At 48.4% G+C, this 23,064-nt stretch overlaps 1 protein-coding gene across 1 annotated transcript in view; it reads right to left on the reverse strand.

The window, feature by feature from the left end:
- COP1 (COP1 E3 ubiquitin ligase) overlaps window positions 1–23,064 on the reverse strand; it is a 478,504-nt gene that overhangs the window by 354,922 nt on the left and 100,518 nt on the right. Inside the window, exon 11 of the mRNA XM_030205657.1 lies at window positions 544–679. Within this exon, the coding sequence (XP_030061517.1) occupies window positions 544–679 (136 nt within the window). The remainder of the gene's footprint in view (window positions 1–543; window positions 680–23,064) is intronic.

The raw sequence follows: 23,064 nt of genomic DNA on the forward strand, positions 1-23,064 counted from the left end.
AATATTTAACAAGGTAAACAAATAGCTAGTATTAACCAGTGGGGAAATCATGCACAACACGACTCATAGAATTCTTTCCAACCCCTCCATGCAGCTGTACTTTCTCTGTGCTTCTGACTTCAGAGGAGAGGAGATGATTTTGATGAGGGGGTAGTGAGCAGGTCAGGGGCAATTGTGGGTAGTGAGAGATCTATGTTTCACTGTATCTAATTTTTAAGCTACAGAAGCTTGAAAAGCTTATTCCATTGAAATAAACCGACTTTTTTTTTTCCAATGGAGCCTGTTTCTATGGAAATCCCCCTTTCAATGTGGGCTATTTTTGAACTTGATGTGTCTTTTCACTGTTTCTCCCCCATGCCAAATTTGATCCTGTGGCATTAACTTTTCAGAGAATTATTTTGCCCTAGATATTCTTAACCCCTAATGCATAAATACTTTCCATCTTCCACCTAGTCAGAAAAAAAAAAAACAACAAAGCACCACCACCACCCAAAGCATGTCGCTCTATAAAAATAAGTCTGCAGAGACGCATGCAGTCTTTACCTGGATACAATGCTGGAACCATTGTAGAGATCGCTGGCATAAGACAAGGTGGCAAGAGGTCTGACAGAATTGTAGCGTGTGAACTTTGACAGGCACTCCTGGAAGTCATCTAACTGATTTGAGGTCCTGCTGTCATCTAAGGGAGGTAGTGATATAACAACAGATGAGAATTACATAAGTAAACTGAACTGGAACAAAAGAACAAGATTAGTCGATGTCAACTAAAGCACGTTTGTCCAACCTTTTTTCTCTTTCAGAGCCACATTTTATATTTTGTAACATTGAGAGAGCCAAAACACGTGTGTACACATGCACTCACACTCTCTCAGAATCAAACTCGTGCACTCTGAGAACACCCAGAACAAAATTTGAATTGCGCATTATTTACTTACTTATAAAAATGTATAACAAAATACAATAAAATTGAAAGAAATACATAAATGGTCTTAAAATTCAACATCTAGGAAATAAATATTTAAATGTCTTTCTAAAAACAAGAACAGATAGTTTTCTGATCTCATGTGTCAGACTATTCCCCCCCATTCTCTCAATTAGTAGAAGGACCCCGTTATTACATTTATGATCCGAATAACGCTGCTGTGATTCACCTTGTCCTCATTTGTATTTTTCTTCTATTGTAGGCATTAAAAAAAAATATGAGTAATAAAATTCGAAATTTAGCAGACACAACAAAAATACACATTCTTCAGAAAACAATGTTAAACCACCTGCAGGAGGTAAATATGGGCAGGTTAGCATCTATACACCTGCCCTACTTTCCAGAGGGCACAAGGCTGGCAAATGGAATTTCAGCTCCCTTCCAAAAGCACACTCTTTCAGTCTTCCAAAGCATTTGGAAGCATCATTCTCTCCCTTCCTGTGCTACCCCACACCATAAAAGGAAAAACATATTTTAGTGGAAATGGTTAGTTCCAAACACTCACTATATAAGCTTAAAAAAAAAAAAAATCAAAATAGAATTTTGAATTAAGCCTCAAGAGATTTACATGCTCCCAAATAAGATTTTATTATTACAGATCCATTTTTTTTGTTCTTTTTAATCTGCTGTTAACTTAAATATCAATAAAGATCAATTTGGGCTGAGAAGCATAGCGCCTCACAATATACTTTGAATGCATTTCAAAGTTAGTGCTTCAGAAACATATGCAGTCATTTTAAAGTCCTCTCTTGCCTCACCTGACTTCAGCAGCAAATTCCTCTAAAAGAATCCCTGCTGTGAATGTCTGAGCTTGAGCCGCGTCAGAAGTTCAGGTTGGTCTCGCGGTATCAAGTCTCGCAAGACTTGAAACCGCAGGACCAAACCAAACTTTCGGAGCCTCTCAGCTCAAACTCACAGTCAGATAAAGTCATGGTGGGTAAACAAAGATCCTCTCGGAGAAATTATCTGTTTCTACCAAGCTTCTGTGGACCAGAAAAATGAGGGTGGCGGCTGGGGGTTGGACAAGCCTGAACTAAACTGTTTTATTTAAAAACTTATACTCCACATTTTCCAAAGCTCAAGGTGGTTTACAAATGCATATACATAGTTCATACCACAACAGAATGAATAATTTCACATTAAGGGGCCCTTTTACTAAAGGGTTGGCACTCGGCAACAGGCTTGCCATGCGCTAAACCGGATCTACCACAGGTCTAACGCGGGCACCGGCGGTAGTTCTGCCCCCCCAGCGTGTACCATTTCCGGCACTACAGAAAATTGGGTCTGTTTTCTAGCACAGGGGTTACTCTGAGGTAACCAAGATTAATTTTAAACTAATCTGTTACATTTCCATTCCTTTAGTCCGAGATTAGTACAGCAAACAGTAGAAAGCTCAGAGGAGATTTCCTTCCTTTTACAGGAGGCGGTGGTGCTTTCAGCATATCCAAGTCAAAGTTAAGAATCCAGGTTAAAAAATCCAAATTACAAAAATTTGTTTTGACTTCCAAATACCACCAAAACCAAATAAACTGATACCTCCCACTACATTCAATCCAGGGACAAGATAATACTCTTAACCAAGAGTAAGATTAGGTCCTAATAAGTTAAGAAAATGAAAACCATTTTCACCCGTTCTTGTTTTGTCAGTCTAAACTCTTGACTGCTGTGGTTTCCCATAGTGAATCCTAGATTGATCTAGCAGGACTAAAGGAAAGGAAACTAATAAATTTCACCACCTTCACCATCCAGAACAGTCCAGACAGGTGGGACACACCCAAGTGCCACCTAGAGTGGGCAGATGGAAATTATAACAGCTCTTAGAACTACTTTGCCAAAAGATGGAGTCTCTCCCTGGCCTGAACATCCTAAACTTAGGTACTTAGAGATTAGGAATGCAATGGAGATGTGGTCTCCACACCACTATTTATTCTCTTCTGGAAAGTAATTTGGACTGCCTATAAGAACTGCAGACTATAGTGGAGGGAATTGGACTATTATTACCAGCTTTGACCCATTTATATTGGCTGTCAAATTTTGCGTCCAGTATAAAATTCAAACAGTTTTTGAGGCACTGAATGGCCTTGCAACAAGCTGTTTGACTCGTACCCCAGGGAGAGCATTGTGCTTGCAGGGAGATGACAGGTTATATGTACCAAGTGTAGATGTAATAAGAACATAAGAATAGCCATACTGGGTCAGACCAATGGTCCATCTAATCCAGTATCCTGTTTTCCAACAGTGGCCAATCCAGGTCACAAGTACCTAGCAGAAACCCAAATAGCATCAAAATTCTATGATACTGATCACAGGGCAAGCTGTGGCTTCCCCATGTCTGACTCAATAGAAGACTATGGGCTTTTCCGCCAGGAACATGACCAAACCTTTTTGAAACCCAGATTCACTAACCGCTGTAACCACCTCTTGAATGAGTTCCAGAGCTTAACTATTCATTATGTGAAAAAATATTTCCTCTTATGAGAAATGAGCATCATAAGATAGATCTTTTCTTGCTCAGGCACCTAAATAAAAGCAGAAGAGGTACAGTGGGGGAAATAAGTATTTGATCCCTTGCTGATTTTGTAAGTTTGCCCACTGACAAAGACATGAGCAGCCCATAATTGAAGGGTAGGTTATTGGTAACAGTGAGAGATAGCACATCACAAATTAAATCCGGAAAATCACATTGTGGAAAGTATATGAATTTATTTGCATTCTGCAGAGGGAAATAAGTATTTGATCCCCCACCAACCAGTAAGAGATCTGGCCCCTACAGACCAGGTAGATGCTCCAAATCAACTCGTTACCTGCATGACAGACAGCTGTCGGCAATGGTCACCTGTATGAAAGACACCTGTCCACAGACTCAGTGAATCAGTCAGACTCTAACCTCTACAAAATGGCCAAGAGCAAGGAGCTGTCTAAGGATGTCAGGGACAAGATCATACACCTGCACAAGGCTGGAATGGGCTACAAAACCATCAGTAAGACGCTGGGCGAGAAGGAGACAACTGTTGGTGCCATAGTAAGAAAATGGAAGAAGTACAAAATGACTGTCAATCGACAAAGATCTGGGGCTCCACGCAAAATCTCACCTCGTGGGGTATCCTTGATCATGAGGAAGGTTAGAAATCAGCCTACAACTACAAGGGGGGAACTTGTCAATGATCTCAAGGCAGCTGGGACCACTGTCACCACGAAAACCATTGGTAACACATTACGACATAACGGATTGCAATCCTGCAGTGCCCGCAAGGTCCCCCTGCTCCGGAAGGCACATGTGACGGCCCGTCTGAAGTTTGCCAGTGAACACCTGGATGATGCCGAGAGTGATTGGGAGAAGGTGCTGTGGTCAGATGAGACAAAAATTGAGCTCTTTGGCATGAACTCAACTCGCCGTGTTTGGAGGAAGAGAAATGCTGCCTATGACCCAAAGAACACCGTCCCCACTGTCAAGCATGGAGGTGGAAATGTTATGTTTTGGGGGTGTTTCTCTGCTAAGGGCACAGGACTACTTCACCGCATCAATGGGAGAATGGATGGGGCCATGTACCGTACAATTCTGAGTGACAACCTCCTTCCCTCCGCCAGGGCCTTAAAAATGGGTCGTGGCTGGGTCTTCCAGCACGACAATGACCCAAAACATACAGCCAAGGCAACAAAGGAGTGGCTCAGGAAGAAGCACATTAGGGTCATGGAGTGGCCTAGCCAGTCACCAGACCTTAATCCCATTGAAAACTTATGGAGGGAGCTGAAGCTGCGAGTTGCCAAGCGACAGCCCAGAACTCTTAATGATTTAGAGATGATCTGCAAAGAGGAGTGGACCAAAATTCCTCCTGACATGTGTGCAAACCTCATCATCAACTACAGAAGACGTCTGACCGCTGTGCTTGCCAACAAGGGTTTTGCCACCAAGTATTAGGTCTTGTTTGCCAGAGGGATCAAATACTTATTTCCCTCTGCAGAATGCAAATAAATTCATATACTTTCCACAATGTGATTTTCCGGATTTAATTTGTGATGTGCTATCTCTCACTGTTACCAATAACCTACCCTTCAATTATGGGCTGCTCATGTCTTTGTCAGTGGGCAAACTTACAAAATCAGCAAGGGATCAAATACTTATTTCCCCCACTGTATATTACCTTCCATAAGTGGAGGGTATTAGGTACAGGAATACCTCTGATTTAAAAAAAAAAAAAAAAAAAAAGGGTCCCCAAATAGACCAATTTCAGTGACAATTTACAGAAACAGTACATACTCACCCGCCTAATCACTTCCTCTTTCTTCCCTTACTCAATCTCTGCACACTACTAATTGTATCTAATACCCTGGAATGATAATGTCATAACAAAACTATGTAAGCCACATTGAGCCTGCAAATAGGTGGGAAAATGTGGGATACAAATGCAATCTACTATAATAAAACTCACCCTCAACGTTCTGAGGACACTGACATCAGTGAAGCCAAGCCCTGACTTCCTTCAAAAAGGTTCGTGGTGGTGAAGCCACCAAAATCGCTCCGGGCCCCGCCCTCGAGGGTGGAGCAATGGCAGAACAACGAATGGGGTTGGCAGGGAGGGAGGCAGGGAGGCGGGGGGGGTGGGAAATCGCTCCGGGCCCCGCCCTAGCGTCAAACTTCATGGGGAAGGAGGGAGGGATGGGGTGTTGGCGACGAAAATCTTGCTAGCGCCCGTTTCATTTGCTCTGAAACGGGCCTCTTTTACTAGTAAATAAATAAATAAGGCCTGAAAAGAAGGAAGGCCTCAGTACAAAACACAGGATTCAAGTAGAAAAGGCAAGATAAAAGTAAGGTTCTTTTGTTCTTTCCTCTCCCAAGTAAAGCATCCCATGTGAGAGAATAAGTAAGGGATCACTTCAACCATGTTCCTTGAAACAAGCCAAAATCAGGTTCTATGAGGGATGTGGGTTTTATCTCTGCCAAACCATGAAGGGGAATACAGCATCTGCTGTGAAACTGAAGCCAGAGAGGTTGGAGGAAGTGACGTCAACGAGACCCGATGGAGGCTTAATAGCGGAGTTCCGCGGGAGCCGATTTAAAAGATAAAAGAAAACCGGGATTAATAAGATAAACCCGCTGAAAACGAGTACTCCACCTCCCAAAAGGATGGCAGCCAGGAAAAAAATGGCAAAATATCAATACGTTGCAAATCCGGAGAGAACGCTGAAGGTAGTGAAAACAAGCACGCCGGCAAGAGGAGCTAAGATGGCGCTGGAAGACTCTGAAACAGAGAACGATCCCGAAGTGCCCAGTGCAGGGGAAGAGCGAAAAGTGAAATAGCTCGTTGGTTTAAAGAACTAAAGGCAGAAATGATTGCCACAAGGAAGGGCATACAGGCTTCTGTCTCGGAGCTTCGGGAAGAAGTGAAGGAGATCGGGACCAGGGTGGCAGAAACGGAAAAACGTGTGGAGGCAATAGAAGAGGACCTGCGGGGAATTACAAAAGACTGTGAAAGTTAACGTAAGTTGAGAATTGACCTTGAGCAACAGGTGGAAGACCTGGAAAACAGGTCAAGGAGATGCAACCTCCATATTAAAGGGATACCTGAGGAGGAGCAATATAAAGATGCGAAAATAACTGTACAGGAGCTCAGTGCCTTTATTCTGCAACATGGACAAGGAGCACAGGAGCAGATGGATCTATCAAGCATTCAAATTGATAGAGCGCACAGAAGTGCAGGACCGCAAAGAGGAGATACACCTAGAGATATAGTGGTGTGTTTCCATGAATATCAGATGAAAGAAAATATATGGCGCAAGGCTAGAGCGCTCGGGGACATTGACTGGAAGACCGCAAAGGTACAAGTGTTTCAAGATCTGGCGAGAAGAACTCTACAAAAACGGAGGGACTTTAAAGAAATAACATCATATTTGCAGCGCCAGGGGCTGCGGTATAGGTGGATATACCCTCCTGGATTACAAGTTACAGTGGGCAGTAAAACACAAAGGCTGCAGAAACCAGAAGGAGCATGAAAAATTTGGCAACTCTAGGATGCGTGGACTTGCCTGCAGGAGACACAGCTTTAGAATCATCTTCACCAACAAGTGCAGCAAAGAAAAACAATGGCTGGATTTAACAAGGAGGCCGCAGGAATAATATCTCAAAAGTGGAGCGAACCCGCAGGCTTGAAGATGAATACACCTGAAGAAAGACTTCTGTGGTTTGCTTCTAAAACAAACTGAAGGGTCTATGTGAATAGGAAATGTTCTGTTGATAGGGGAGGTGGAGGAGGGAGGGGGAAAAATGAAAGGGTGAATGAAAGATGTATGCATTTAAGGGGGTAATAATCCCGGAATATTTGGGGAGCAATACGGCCTCCAGCGGTACGTCATCTCCTCAGGGAACTAACTGGCAAACAAAAGTAGAAACCAGTCTGGGGGGACTGGGGGGGGGGGGGGGGGGGGGGGGGAGGGGGATGGAGGGAGGAGGGAGGGGAGGGTGGGTGATGGATTAGGACTGAAAGTTGGACATGGAATGTAAATGGCTTGAATAACCCTGGCAAGAGAAGTATTATCTTTAGAGAAATATGTAAAATGAGGTGGGATGTAGTAATGCTACAAGAGACACATATACAGAAGAAGGACACTAGGCTGCTTCATTATAAAAACTTGGGGAGCAATTATATTCTCGCAGACCCGAGAGGAGGGAAAAAGGGAGGGCTGGTCATATATATAAAGGAGGCACTACGGTTTGAATTGGAAGAGACCTATAGGGAGAGCCAAGGGAGGTGCTTGGCGGTGAAGGGCAAGATCCAGAATGTACCTATCACACTGGTGAATGTGTATGCGCCAAACGAGGGACAGGGGGAATTCTTTGAAAACCTAAGAATTGAACTCTTACGATTTGCCTCAGGAAAGATAATTATGGGAGGGGATTTTAATTTGACTTTGACAGGCCTGGATCACTCGAAAGGGACCCTTGGGGGTGTGCAGGCAGGCCGGGTAAAATTATTAAGACTGTTTAAAGACTTAGACTTAATAGATATTTGGAGGCTGCAGCATGTAGGGCAAAAAACATATTCCTTCTTTTCTCATGCACAACAAGTCTATACTAGGCTGGACATGGTCTGGTGCTCTAGGAGCTTGTGGGGGGAGGTCAAGGGATCGGAAATAGAGAGTATACATGCATCCGATCATGCCCCTGTGTGGGCCCAATTCCAAGGGTTAGCGGGAGAGAGAAAAGCAACAGGGTGGAGATTAAATGAATCCCTATTGGAAGAAGAGGAGGAGAGTAAAAATCTAAGGATAGTAATAAAGGATTACTTGACTTACAATGATAAGGGGGAGGTTTCGGATGGGATAGTGTGGGATGCACTTAAGGCAGTGCTCAGAGGCCACCTGATACAAAGAGGGGCGAGGAGAAAGAAGGAATCAAGGCAAAGAGAATTAGATATTAGGCAAAAATTAACGAGGCTTGAAGCTCTGCATCAGAGTGGCCTTGGTCGGGATACCCTCCGGGAATTACAGGCTTGTAGAGCAGAGCTCCAGCAGCTCCAGATTAAGCAGATGGAATTTAATAGGCGACTATTGCAGCAAAAATTCTTTGAATACAGCAATGCATCAAGTAGGATGCTGGCTAGAAGCTTGCGCCAAAGGCAAACGAATAATACAATCACAAAAATAAAGGGGGCGGGAGATAAAATATTACATCAAGATACTGAGATACTGTTAAGTTCTATACAGGTTTATATTCGAAAGAAACGGTAGGACCAAAGACACGGATACAGGATTACCTTCAGGAGTTAGATCTTAAAAAACTCACAGAAGCGCAGGGGCAGGAGTTGGATAAGCCTATTTTGCTAGAAGAGATATCAGATGTAATTAAGGGATTAAAAGGGGGTAAGGCTCCAGGTGTGGACGGGTTCACAGCCAAATTCTACAAAGTTATGGGGAAAGAGGTGGGACCACTTTTGCAGAGGGTTGGAAATGAATGTTCTACAACAGGACATCTTCCCCCAAGTATGCATATGGCAGGCATTTCAGTTATTCTAGACCTATATCATTAATTTAGATGTAAAAATCTTGGCAAAAGTACTGGCTGACAGAATAAATAAAGTCCTGCCCCAGCTAATCCATGTAGACCACTCGGGTTTTATTCCAAAGCGGCAAGTGGCAGATAAATTTCGTAGAACACTCAATGTGGTGTGGGGAGCCCAACAATTAGGGGAGGAATTTGCCTTATTAACAACAGACGCAGAAAAGGCGTTTGATAGGGTGGAGTGGGACTATCTTTGGGAGGTTCTGGAAAAATGGGATTTATTTTATTTATTTTTGTTACATTTGTACCCCGAGCTTTCCCACTCATGGCAGGCTCAATGCGGCTTACATGGGGCAACAGAGGGTTAAGTAACTTGCCCAGAGTCACAAGGAGCTGCCTGTGCCTGAAGTGGGAATCAAACTCAGTTCCTCAGGACCAGAGTCCACCACCCTAACCACTAGGCCACTCCTCCAATTTGGTATAGGAATCATAAAATGGTTAAAAGGGCTATATGAGGCCCCGACAGCATGGATTAAGGTAAATGGGGGATATTCACAGCAATTCCCTATCCAACGGGGAAGCCGTCAGGGCTGCCCCTTGTCGCCACTATTATTTGCCATAGCAATTGAGCCATTTGCACAAAAAATTAGGGCAGCCCAAAATATACATGGGCTTCAGGCTGGAGGGAGGGAACACAAAATCGTCCTATGCTGATGACATTTTATTTTATGTTACATAGTAGATGACGGCAGAAAAAGACCTGCACGGTCCATCCAGTCTGCCCAACAAGATCTCATATTTGCTACTTTTTGTGTATACCCTACTTTGATTTGTACCTGTGCTTTTCAGGGCACAGACCGTATAAGTCTGCCCAGCACTATCCCTGCCTCCCAACCACCAGCCCCGCCTCCTAACCACCGGCTCTGGCACAGACCGTATAAGTCTGCCCAGCACTATCCTCGCCTCCCAACCACCAGCCCTGCCTCCCAACCACCGGCTCTGGCACAGACCGTACAAGTCTGTCCAGCACTATCCCTGCCTCCCAACCACCAGTCCCACTTCCCACCACCGGCTCTGGCACAGACCATATAAGTCTGCCCTTCACTATCCCCCGCCTCCCAACCACCAGCCCCGCCTCCCAATCTTGACTAAGCTCCTGAGGATCCATTCCTTCGGCACAGGATTGCTTTATGCTTATCCCACGCATGTTTGAAACCCTGGGGTAACTCTGCCCAGTTTATGTAGAGAACTGCAGGCATTTGGGGCGATATCCGGATTTAAAATAAATTATGACAAGTCAGATTACGGACCAGGAATTGGACTGCCTGCTTCGACCCTTCTCATTCAGAAGAGCGAATGTAAGTTTTCGATATCTGGGCATACAGCTTCCTAGAGACCTTGCATTGCTGTATAAATTGAATTATGTACCCCTGATGAGAGAGATTAGAACAGACTTGAGCAAATGGAAGAACGGGTGGCTGTCATGGTGGGGGAAAATAGCAGTGATCAAGATGAATATCGTACCCAGGCTGCTATTTCTCTTCCAGACCCTTCCTGTGGAGGTTCCCAAGCAGGAGTTACATAGAATGCAAGCGGATTTGTTACGGTTTGCCCGGGGAGGAAAGCAAGCTAGGATCGCTAGACGGATTACGTGGGGAAAGACAGAGCAGGGAGGAAGAGGAATGCCAAATTTAATATGGTATTTTCAAGCAGCTCAACTAAAGCAGATAGCGAATGGTCAAAGGGGGACAAGTCATCTGCAGCCAGGTTAGAACAGGCATTTACCCCAGGTCGGGACTTGGGAGGGAGCTTATGGGCCTCCAGAATAAAATATACTTCCAAGAGGCAAGGAGTCACTCCATTTGCGGCTCATTTATTAAGCCTCTGGGATGGGATGAAAGAAAAACTTCGGGGAAGTAGAAAAGTTTCAAACCTTGCTAGGATTACACAAGAACCGGAATTCCCAGCTGGAGGGGAAGGGGGAGTATTTAGGGAATGGGAACGAAAAGGCCTGCAGAAATTTCGGGACTTCTTAGTTGAAGGAAAAATGAGGGAATTTCGAAAACTCCAAAGGGCATTTGAATTACCGGAGACGGATTCATTTGCCTACATGCAGATTAGAACATTTATAAGAGGGCAGGGATGGCTTAAAAGTGACCCATTAGAGGGGGAAGTGATGGAAAATCTATGGGTAACACTTGAGACAGGAAGGAGAGGCATCTCACGGTTATATCAACATATCAGGGGGGACTTTAAGAATAAACTAGTGTATATGAGGGCTTGGGAAAAAGATTTAAACTGTGTAATGAGTATGTCTGAATGGGAAAGGATTTGTTTGGAAGTGAAAAAAGCATCAATATGTGTATTAATCAAAGAAAACGCATACAAGGTATTGAGTAGGTGGTATTATACGCCCGATAAGGTAAAGAAAATGTTTCCTACAGCCTCGGATCAGTGCTGGAGATGCGGATCTGAGCGAGGAAGCTATTTTCACATTTGGTGGTCTTGTAAGTCTCTCATGCCCTTTTGGGAAGTAATAGCTAGTAAGCTATCACTGGTGCTGGAGACCCTCTTTCCCCAGGATGCAAAATGGTGTCTATTTGGGTGGGGCAATAAAGGGGGCAAAAATGGCAGCGCAGACTGAAACGAATGTGTCTAGCAGCAGCTAAAACTGTAATTGCGGCACATTGGAAGCAGTCAACTGGACCGTCAGTACAAGATTGGGTAATGAAACTTAAGACTATCGCAGAACTCGAAAAACTGACAGATAAGCAGCATGGAAGATATAATCTGCAAGCAAAAGAATGGACAATGATAGCATAATATGTACGGGGAAAGATGATACACTGCCAGGGATCAAGCCACAAAATGCCAACAGTAGGGAGGAGAGGGGGAGAGGGGGGTAAAGGATAGAAGGAGCTCTATGAGGCCCTCAGATATATGCAATTGTTCTATTTGGAGTTCTGTTTTGTGACTGTATTGATTAGAAAAGCTGAGGGGTTGTGGGCTTTGAGGGGAAATATGCATTGTTATTTGGAATTTACATAAAAGAATAAAAAATATATTGAAAAAAAAAAGAAACTGAAGCCAGAGAGACTCCAAACTCTAACTTAAGTCTGCTACATAAATTTCTATAATGTCAGCTGAAACTTGCAAACATCTAGAAGTCTCCCTGTATCAAAGACCACATTCAAACAAGAATGGAGGGAAGTCTTTTAAGAAAAAAGCAACGGCAAAAGAGGAAAGTAAAGGAGGTCCCTTGGTTGTATTCTCTTCTTTTGGTAGAACAACTTGCTCTCCTAGTGCTTTGTAAAATTGACCTAAAGTCCATTTGAGGAAGACACACACCTGATCCCTTACAGAAGACGCTTCTGCCAACTCTCATATTTCGGAATGTCAAGGGTATCAGTTCACGGGACTTCCAATGAGTTGCTGAGAGAGTAAGACACACATCTGCCGAAGTTCTGCAGTCCTCCTTTGAATTTCCTTTTGGGCTAGTCTGGGACTGGAAAACTGATAGGAAGCGGTGGCTCCAAAGCCTGGTCCAACTCTCTCTCTCTCTAATCACTTGTCTATAACCAATCCCTCTCTTCCTGTGGATCTTAAACCCTCCCTCTTCTTCTTGCTGCTGTGCCTCCACCAACCGGGTCCTGTCCACACCGCCCCTCTCCGAAGGGAATCCCCATATCCAGGGGGGATCCCCTCCCACTTGAGAGCCATTTCCTGACTGGCTCCCTAGCTGTACTGCTGCCAAGGACGACAAGCTGCATGCCCTTGCATCTGCTTATGCAGGAATTCTGAGAAGAGAGAGCAAGTGCTGTTTCTCGGCACAAGAAAGACCAGGGGAGACAGCTGTGGCAGTGAATGGCTATAAAAAAAAAAAAAAAAAAAGGGGGGGGGGGGTTCTTTTGGTTTTTTAAACTAAACAGCACACAGTTTTCATACACTATGACTGGTCTTCAAGGCACTGAAAGGAAATGGCCCCGAGTATCTAAAGAATAGGATGATCCTCCACACACTGCCAAGGACACTAAGGTCCTCCCAAGGACTTTCACTAACTACACCCTCTCCAAAAGACATTACACGATGTGATAACCGCAAGCGAGCCTCTCCGGAGTAGCCCCCACACTCTGGAATGCACTACCTGAAAGGCTCTGCTTAACACAAGACTATCTCTACTTCAGAAAGCAGGTGAAAGCTTTGCTCTTCAACCAAGCCTTTAATGGAAGAAGTAACTAACTTGTTAGTCTCACTCACACACAAAATGAGTGACTCGGGCTGCACTTACTGCAGCGAGACATGTTTATCCACTCCTCCATGTGCAACATTCTTCAAATCAGTCACCTTACTTTCTAATTCTTCCTACTTTCTTACCCATCTATATGTTATAACTTTGCCTTACCCTTCACTATCAATTATAATGTTCTAATACATATTGTGTTGACACTGCTAGTATATCATACCAAACTTTGTATTGTTTTTTAAATATTTTTACTGCTGTAATTGCCTACTGCTCATGTTTGATCTATTCTTACTGTACATCGCCTTGAGTGTGAACTCCTTCACAAAGGCGGTAAATAAATCTTAATAAAAATACACACACACAGCTTGTATGCATATATTAAAGCCGTGTGTGTCACACGCTGTTCTCAGCATGTGAAGAGAATTCAGGTTTAGCGATTGGTTGTTTTGCGCTTGCGCAGCTTAGAAACTGTCCAAGTTGCTCACTGTTTTTGCGAGCAGCTCATCTGCATGTGACTTTGTGCATTGCTTGCTATTTCCACCGCAGTAATCTTTACAGAGGTGGAAATAGAGATCGGTGCTTTACAGGGACTTTTGTGCATCTTCCCCCTAGTATCTTATATTGTAATCCACTGTGAACTATGTTGTTAGCTTTAGCAGACTATAAATTAACTATTTTCTGTTTGCTTACCATTGAAGTGCAAATTTGTTCTTTAGGGTGAAGCACTAGCTGATGAAAATGTCCTGTGCTGACAATTTTCCCTCTTGTCTTCTTAACTGGGACAACTGACTGTAAATTAAAAGATGTGTCTACGTGTGTGGGAGGGAAAGAAGACTAAATTATGGCCAAAAAATTTTAGACTCGCTAAATATCTCATTATACTACAAAAGGTGAAAGCTGAAAGAAAAATGAGTTCGCTGTCCAAAGTAACAGATTGAATGCAAACTTTTCTTGTGAGAACTGCCAGCACTAATGGACTCATAAGGTTAAATTATGTATTATACCTGATACTTTTCTTTCCATTAATCATAGCTGATCAATCCATAGACTGGTGGGTTGTGTCCATCTACCAGCAGGTGGAGATAGAGAGCAAAGCTTTTGCCTCCCTATATGTGGTCATGTGCTGCCGGAAACTCCTCAGTATGTCGATATCAAAGCTCCATCCGCAGGACTCAGCACTTAGAGAATTACACCCACAAAGGGACACTCTGCCCAGCTCACCACCGCCGAAACGGGGGAGGGGAATTAACCCAGCTCATCCCCACACAAGTGGGGGAGGGGAATCCGTCCAGCTCATCCCCGCGGAGCGGGGGAGGGACACCACACCCGCCGATGCGGGGGGGATCTGGCTTATCCTGCAACCGCAACCGCGGGAGGAGCTGACTGACCCTAACACCGCCGAAGCGGGAGGGGTACAAAGCTGCCCTACAGCCGCACGAAGCGGGAGGGAGCGCCGGCAGAATTTATGTCTCAATCCAGCCCCGTAAAACGGAGGGGAGAGGAATGCAGCAGCTCACTGTAACACAAACTCGTCTCAACTCTTGAAGAATCCAATTGAAAAAACTTGAACACGAAGTCCTCCTGAACAGGAACTGAAGACTAAACTTGAACCTGAAATGCAACCAGAATATAAACAGTACAGATATCTGGGAGGGGCTATGGATTGATCAGCTATGATTAATGGAAAGAAAATTATCAGGTATAATACATAATTTTACCTTCCATATCATCATGCTGATCAATCCATAGACTGGTGGGATGTACCGAAGCAGTACTCACCCAGGGCAGGACATAGAAATCCCTGACCGCAACACTGAAGCTCCAAACCGGGCCTCCGCCCGAGCAGCCACAGACAAGCGGTAATGCCTGGAGAAGGTATGGGCCGATGCCCAAGTTGCCGCCTTGCAAATATCTTCCAAGGAGACGGACCCGGCCTCTGCCATCGAAGCCGCCTGAGCTCTAGTGGAGTGAGCCTTCAGCTGGATAGGCGGCACCTTCCCCGCGGCCACATAAGCCGCTGCAATGGCTTCCTTGACCCATCTTGCCACTGTAGGCTTAGCAGCCTGCAGACCCTTACGAGGACCTGCAAACAGGACAAACAGATGATCCGATTTCCGGAAATCATTGGTCACTTCCAAGTATCTGATGATGACTCGTCTCACATCCAGATATTTGAGAGCAGAGTATTCCTCTGGGTAGTCCTCCCTACAAAAGGAAGGGAGACAGAGCTGCTGATTCACATGGAAGCGAGAAACAATCTTGGGCAGGAAGGAAGGCACTGTGCGAATAGTCACTCCTGCCTCAGTGAACTGCAGAAAAGGCTCTCGACATGAGAGTGCCTGGAGCTCGGAAACTCTTCTGGCTGAAGTGATAGCCACCAAAAAGACTGCTTTCAACGTCAGGTCTTTCAGAGATGCCCTCGACAAGGGTTCAAAAGGCGGCTTCTGCAAGGCTCTTAGCACCAGGTTGAGATTCCACGCAGGCACCACTGAGCGCAGAGGAGGGCGCAGGTGATTAACTCCCTTGAGAAAACGTACCACATCTGGCTGCGAAGCCAGGGAAGCACCCTTCAGGCGGCCCCTGAAGCAAGCCAGAGCCGCTACCTGGACTTTAAGGGAACTGAGCGACAGGCCTTTCTCCAGACCTTCTTGCAGGAACGCCAGCACTGAAGAAATTGGAGCAGTGAAGGGAGAAAGTGAGCCTGCTTCACACCACGCTGCAAAGGTACGCCAAACCCTGGCGTAAGCAGTAGAAGTAGAGCGCTTCCTCGCTCTCAGCATAGTGGCGATGACCTTGTCTGAGAAGCCCTTCTTCCTCAGACGCTGCCGCTCAATAGCCAGGCCGTAAGACCAAAGGGGGAGGGATCCTCCATCACCACGGGACCCTGATGCAACAGGCCCTGCTCCACTGGCAGCCGCAGAGGGTCGTCCACTGAGAGCCTGATCAAGTCCGCATACCAGGGACGTCTGGGCCAGTCCGGACCCACCAGGATTATCCGGCCCGGATGCTTTGCCACCCGGTCTAGTACCCTGCCCAATATGGGCCAGGGCGGGAACACATAGAGAAGCTCGTGTCGGCCACTGTTGGAGAAGAGCATCTACTCCCAGAGATCGAGGGTCCCGTCCTCTGCTGAAAAAGCGCCGCACTTGGCAATTGGCCGATGACGCCATCAGATCTAGGCTCGGCTGGCCCCAGCGCTTCGTGATGTCCAAGAACGCCTGAGCCGATAACTGCCACTCTCCGGGATCCAAGGTATGGCGACTGAGAAAGTCCGCCTTGACATTCATGACTCCGGCAATGTGGGCCGCTGACAGCTGTTTCAGGTTCGCTTCCGCCCACTGGCATAGATTCATGGCTTCCTTGGCTAGAGGGGCGCTCTTGGTACCTCCCTGGCGGTTGACATAGGCCACAGCCGTGGCATTGTCCGACAGGACCCGTACTGGCTTCAACGCCAGTACCGGGAGGAACTCCAAAAGCGCCAACCGAATGGCTCTGAGTTCCAGGAGGTTGATAGACCACTTTGCCTCTGCAGGAGACCAGAGCCCCTGCGCTGTCCTTCCCATGCAGTGGGCTCCCCAGCCCGTCAAAGAGGCATCCGTCGTGACGACAATCCACTCCGGGGTCACAAGAGGCATCCCTGCAGACAACTTGTCTGTCTTCAGCCACCAGCTCAGCGCCTTGCGCACTGCTGGGTCCAAGGGAAGGCGCACAGCATAATCCTCCGACACCGGAGTCCAGCGCTGCAGCAGAGAGTGTTGTAGTGGTCTCATATGAGCCCTGGCCCAGGGCACTACTTCCATCGTGGCCGTCATAGAGCCCAACAGCTGCACATAGTCCCAAGCCCGAAGCGGAGAGGCTACTAGGAACTGGTCCACCTGAGCCTGAAGTTTGACAATCCGATTGTCCAGCAGGAACACTCTGCCCACTTGGGTGTCGAATCGAACTCCCAGATACTCCAGGGACTGAGTCGGGCGCAGCTGGCTTTTCTCCCAGTTGATGATCCACCCCAGGGAGCTCAAAAGAGCAATCACCCGGTCCACAGCTTTGCCGCACTCTGCATAAGAGGGGGCTCGGATCAACCAGTCGTCCAGATAAGGATGGACTTGTACTCCTTCCTTTCGCAGGAAGGCCGCGATGACCACCATTACTTTGGAGAAGGTCCGCGGAGCAGTAGCCAACCCGAACAGGAGGGCTCTGAACTGGAAGTGTCGGCCCAGGACTGCAAAACGCAGAAAGCGTTGATGAGGAGGCCAGATGGGAATATGCAAGTACGCTTCCTTGATGTCCAAGGATGCCAGGAACTCCCCTACCTTCACTGCCGCTATAACAGAGCGGAGAGTCTCCATGCGAAAGTGCCGAACTTTCAAGGCCCGATTGACCCCTTTGAGGTCGAGGATAGGCCGGACAGAACCTCCTTTCTTGGTACCACAAAGTAAATGGAGTAACGTCCCTTGCCAAGCTGATTTTCTGGCACCGGAACGACCGCACCCAGGCGGATCAGATTGTCCAAGGTCTGCTGCACTGCCACAGCTTTGACCGGAGACTTGCAGGGAGAGAGTACAAACCCGTCTCTTAAGGGTCGGCAGAACTCTAGCTTGTAGCCGTCTCTGATGACTTCCAGCACCCAAGCGTCTGAAGTTACCCTGGTCCACTCGCCCAGAAACGAGGACAGGCGTCCTCCAATCTGCACTGGGCCATGGACCAGGACCCCCGTCATTGGGTACGAGACCCTGGGGGAGGACCGGAGGGCGCACCTCCGGGACGGCGGTCTCTGCGAAAGGAATGCTGCTTGGGGGAGAAGTTCCTCTTGAAGGAAGAGGGGGCAGAGGAGCCCGACTTGCCCGGGCGGTACCGACGGGCTTCCTGAAACCGTCCTCTGGAGTTACCGGGGCGAGCACTGGCCCAAGCCCTGACCTCTGGTAACCTCTTGCCCTTAGACGTGCCAAGATCGGTCACAATTTTGTCCAGCTCGACCCCAAAGAGCAGCTTGCCTTTAAAAGGCAACTTAGCCAGGCGGGACTTAGAGGCGTGGTCAGCAGACCAATGTTTCAGCCAAAGCCAGCGCCGCGCAGAGATTGTCTGAGCCATACCTTTAGCCGAGGCTCTCAAGACATCATACAGTAAGTCTGCCAAATAAGCCAAGCCCGATTCCAGGGCCGGCCAATCAGGCCTCAAGGAAGGATCCGAGGGGGAAGCCCGATGCACAATCGTCAGGCACGCCCTGGCCACATAGGAGCCGCAAACTGAGGCCTGCAAACTTAAGGCAGCCGCCTCGAAGGACGACCTTAAAGCCGCCTCCAATCTTCTGTCTTGGGCGTCTTTTAGGGCCGTGCCACCTTCCACCGGCAACGCCGTTTTCTTAGTCACCGCAGTGATTAAAGAATCCACGGTAGGCCAAAGAAAGGCCTCACGTTCACTTTCAGGCAAAGGATAGAGGCGGGACATAGTCCTAGCCACTTTGAGGCTCGCTTCCGGGACATCCCATTGAGCCGAAATTAAGGTGTGCATGGCATCATGCACGTGGAAGGTTCTAGGCGGGCGCTTCGTCCCCAGCATAATGTCGGAGCCAACAGGGGCTGAGGGAGAGACGTCCTCTGGAGAGGAAATCTTCAAAATGCTCATGGCCTGCACTAACAGGTTGGGCAAATCCTCTGAGCAAAAGATCCGCGCTGCAGAGGGGTCATCCGCTCCATCCGAGCGGGAATCCGTCTCCTCCAAGGAATCCTCAAAGGACCGTTGGGAGAACTCAGATACGCTGCCCTCATCTACATCAGAGGAGACAGAGTCCTCTAAGCCCTGGGAATCCACCCGAGGGCGTTTACTTCCGGGGGCCTCAACCCCTTTGTCGGACAAGGGAGAAGGGGCAGCGTTTTGCATAAGGAAGGACTGATGCAGCAGCAAAATAAACTCGGGGGAGAAACCCCCCAGACTGTGTATTTCAGCAGCCTGGGCCACAGCCCTAGACGCACCCTCAACCGGCGCTCGCAAGAGCGGGGGAGAAACATGCTGTGCATCCAAGATGGCGTCCGGCGCGACACTCCGCGAAGGAGCCGCACGGGAAGAACGGCGCTTAACTTTAGCCGCTTTTTTGCCGTCGCCCAAATCAAGGGCGGCCATGGCATGAACGTCTCCCAGCTCAAGGGCGGCCCAAGAAGAAGCCGTCCGAGCAGAGTGGCCGGCCAAGATGGCGGAGGCGAGCAGCGGGGGAAGTGAATGATACATACCTGTAGCAGGTGTTCTCCGAGGACAGCAGGCTGATTGTTCTCACGACTGGGTGACGTCCGCGGCAGCCCCCACCAACCGGAAAAGGCTTCGCGGGACGGTCGGCACGCAGGGCGCGCCCACCGCGCATGCGCGGCCGTCTTCCCGCCCGTGCGCGACCGCTCCCGCCAGTTGAATGACAAGCAATAAAATATGAAACACAACTCCAAAGGGGAGGAGGGAGGGTAGGTGAGAACAATCAGCCTGCTGTCCTCGGAGAACACCTGCTACAGGTATGTATCATTCACTTTCTCCGAGGACAAGCAGGCTGCTTGTTCTCACGACTGGGGTATCCCTAGCTTTCAGGCTCACTCAAAACAAGAACCCAGGTCAATTGAACCTCGCAACGGCGAGGGTACAACAGAAATTGACCTACGAAGAACCAACTAACTGAGAGTGCAGCCTGACCAGAATAAATTCGGGTCCTGGAGGGTGGAGTTGGATTTACACCCCAAACAGATTCTGCAGCACCGACTGCCCAAACCGACTGTCGCGTCGGGTATCCTGCTGGAGGCAGTAATGTGATGTGAATGTGTGGACAGATGACCACGTCGCAGCCTTGCAAATCTCTTCAATAGTGGCTGACTTCAAGTGGGCCACTGACGCTGCCATGGCTCTAACACTATGAGCCGTGACATGACCCTCAAGAGTCAGCCCAGCCTGGGCGTAAGTGAAGGAAATGCAATCTGCTAGCCAATTGGAGATGGTGCGTTTCCAGACAGCGACCCCTAGCCTGTTAGGGTCGAAAGAAACAAACAATTGGGCGGACTGTCTGTGGGGCTGTGTCAGCTCCAAGTAGAAGGCCAATGCTCTCTTGCAGTCCAATGTGTGCAACTGACGTTCAGCAGGGCGGGTATGCGGCCTGGGGAAGAATGTTGGCAAGACAATTGACTGGTTAAGATGGAACTCCGACACCACCTTCGGCAGGAACTTTGGGTGGGTGCGGAGCACTACTCTGTTGTGATGAAATTTGGTATATGGAGCATGAGCTACTAGGGCTTGAAGCTCACTGACCCTACGAGCTGAAGTAACTGCCACCAAGAAAATGACCTTCCAGGTCAAGTACTTCAGATGGCAGGTATTCAGTGGCTCAAAAGGAGGTTTCATCAGCTGGGTGAGGACGACGTTGAGATCCCATGACACTGTAGGAGGCTTGATAGGGGGCTTTGACAAAAGCAAGCCTCTCATGAATCGAACGACTAAAGGCTCTCCAGAGATGGCTTTACCTTCCACACGATAATGGTAAGCACTAATCGCACTAAGGTGATTCCTTACTGAGTTGGTCTTGAGGCCAGACTCTGATAAGTGTAGAAGGTATTCAAGCAGGTTCTGTGCAGGGCAAGAACGAGGTTCTAGGGCCTTGCTCTCACACCAAACGACAAACCTCCTCCACTTGAAAAAGTAACTCTTTTTAGTGGAATCCTTCCTGGAGGCAAGCAGGACCCAGGAGACACCCTCCGACAGACCCAACGCAGCGAAGTCTACGCCCTCAACATCCAGGCCGTGAGAGCCAGAGACTGAAGGTTGGGGTGCAGTAACGCTCCGTCGTTCTGCGAAATGAGAGTCGGAAAACACTCCAATCTCCACGGTTCTTCTGAGGACAACTCCAGAAGAAGAGGGAACCAGATCTGACGGGGCCAAAAGGGCGCTATCAGAATCATGGTGCCGCGGTCGTGCTTGAGCTTCAGTAAGGTCTTCCCCACCAAAGGTATGGGAGGATAAGCATACAGGAGGCCGGTCCCCCAATGGAGGAGAAAGGCGTCCGACGCTAGCCTGCCGTGTGTCTGAAGTCTGGAACAGAACAGAGGCAGCTTGTGGTTGGTCTGAGAGGCGAAAAGGTCCACCGAGGGGGTGCCCCACTCTCGGAAGATCTTGCGTACCACTCTGGAATGGAGCGACCACTCGTGCGGTTGCATGACTCTGCTCAGTCTGTCGGCCAGACTGTTGTTTACGCCTGCCAGGTATGTGGCTTGGAGGAGCATGCCAAACTGGCACGCCCAGCGCCACAGCCAGACGGCTTCCTGACACAGGGGGCGAGATCCGGTGCCCCCCTGCTTGTTGACGTAATACATTGCAACCTGATTGTCTGTCCGAATTTGGATAATTTGGCAGGACAGCCGATCTCTGAAAGCCTTCAGCGCGTTCCAGATCGCTCGGAGCTCCAAGAGGTTGATCTGCAGATCCTTTTCCTGGAGGGACCACAGACCCTGGGTGTGAAGCCCATCGACATGAGCTCCCCAACCCAGGCGAGATGCATCCGTCGTCAGCACCTTCGTGGGCTGCGGAATTTGGAATGGACGTCCCAGGGTCAAATTGGTCCGGATGGTCCACCAGAGCAGTGAAGTGCGGCAACTGGTGGAGAGGCGGATGACATTCTAGATTCCCGGTGGCTTGGAACCACTGGGAAGCTAGGGTCCATTGAGCAGATCTCATGTGAAGACGAGCCATGGGAGTCACATGAACTGTGGAGGCCATATGACCCAGAAGTCTCAACATCTGCCGAGCTGTGACCTGCTGAGACGCTCTGGTCTGCGAAGCGAGGGACAGGAGGTTGTTGGCCCTCGCTTCGGGAAGGAAGGCCTGAGCCGTCTGGGTATTCAGCAGAGCTCCTATGAATTCCAGAGACTGGGTTGGCTGGAGATGGGATTTTGGGTAATTTATCACAAACCCCAGCAGCTCCAGGAGTTGAATAGTGCACTGCATGGACCGGAGGGCTCCTGCCTCCGAGGTGTTCTTGACCAGCCAATCGTCGAGATATGGGAACACGTGCACTCCCAGCCTGCGTAGGTACGCCGCCACCACCACGAGGCACTTTGTAAACACTCGTGGGGCGGAGGCGAGCCCAAAGGGCAGCACACAATACTGAAAGTGCCGTGTGCCCAGGCGGAATCTGAGATGTGAGTGTATGCGTCCTTTAAATCCAGGGAACATAGCCAATCGTTTTTCTGAATCATTGGCAGAAGGGTGCCCAAGGAAAGCATCCTGAACTTTTCTTTGACCAGGAATTTGTTCAGGCCTCTCAGGTCTAGGATGGGACGCATCCCCCCTGTTTTCTTTTCCACAAGGAAGTACCTGGAATAGAATCCCTGCCCTTCCTGCCCGGGTGGTACGGGCTCGACCGCAGTGGCGCTGAGAAGGGCGGAGAGTTCCTCTGCAAGTACCTGCTTGTGATGGGAGCTGAAGGATTGAGCTCCCGGAGGACAATTTGGAGGCAGGGAGGCCAAATTCAGGGCGTATCCGCCCCGCACTATTTGGAGAACCCACTGGTCGGAGGTTATGAGAGGCCACCTTTGGTGAAAAAATTTTAACCTCCCCCCGACCGGCAGATCGTCCGGTACGGACACTTTGAGGGCGGCTATGGTCCCGTGGATCCAGTCAAAAGCCCGTCCCTGGCTTTTGCTGTAGAGGCGCAGGGGGCTGCTTAGGCGCACGCTGTTGACGGGAACGAGCGCGCTGGGGCTGTCCCTGTGCCTGACGAGGCCTTCGGGCCGGCTGGTTGTACCTACGCTTTGCAAAAGAATAGGGTGCAGCCTGCCGGGCCCGGGAAAAAACGTCCACCTGCTGAGGTGGATGCTGAAGGCG

This window comes from Microcaecilia unicolor, chromosome 6 (assembly GCF_901765095.1).
Source record: "Microcaecilia unicolor chromosome 6, aMicUni1.1, whole genome shotgun sequence".
NCBI classification, from domain to species: domain Eukaryota; kingdom Metazoa; phylum Chordata; class Amphibia; order Gymnophiona; family Siphonopidae; genus Microcaecilia; species Microcaecilia unicolor.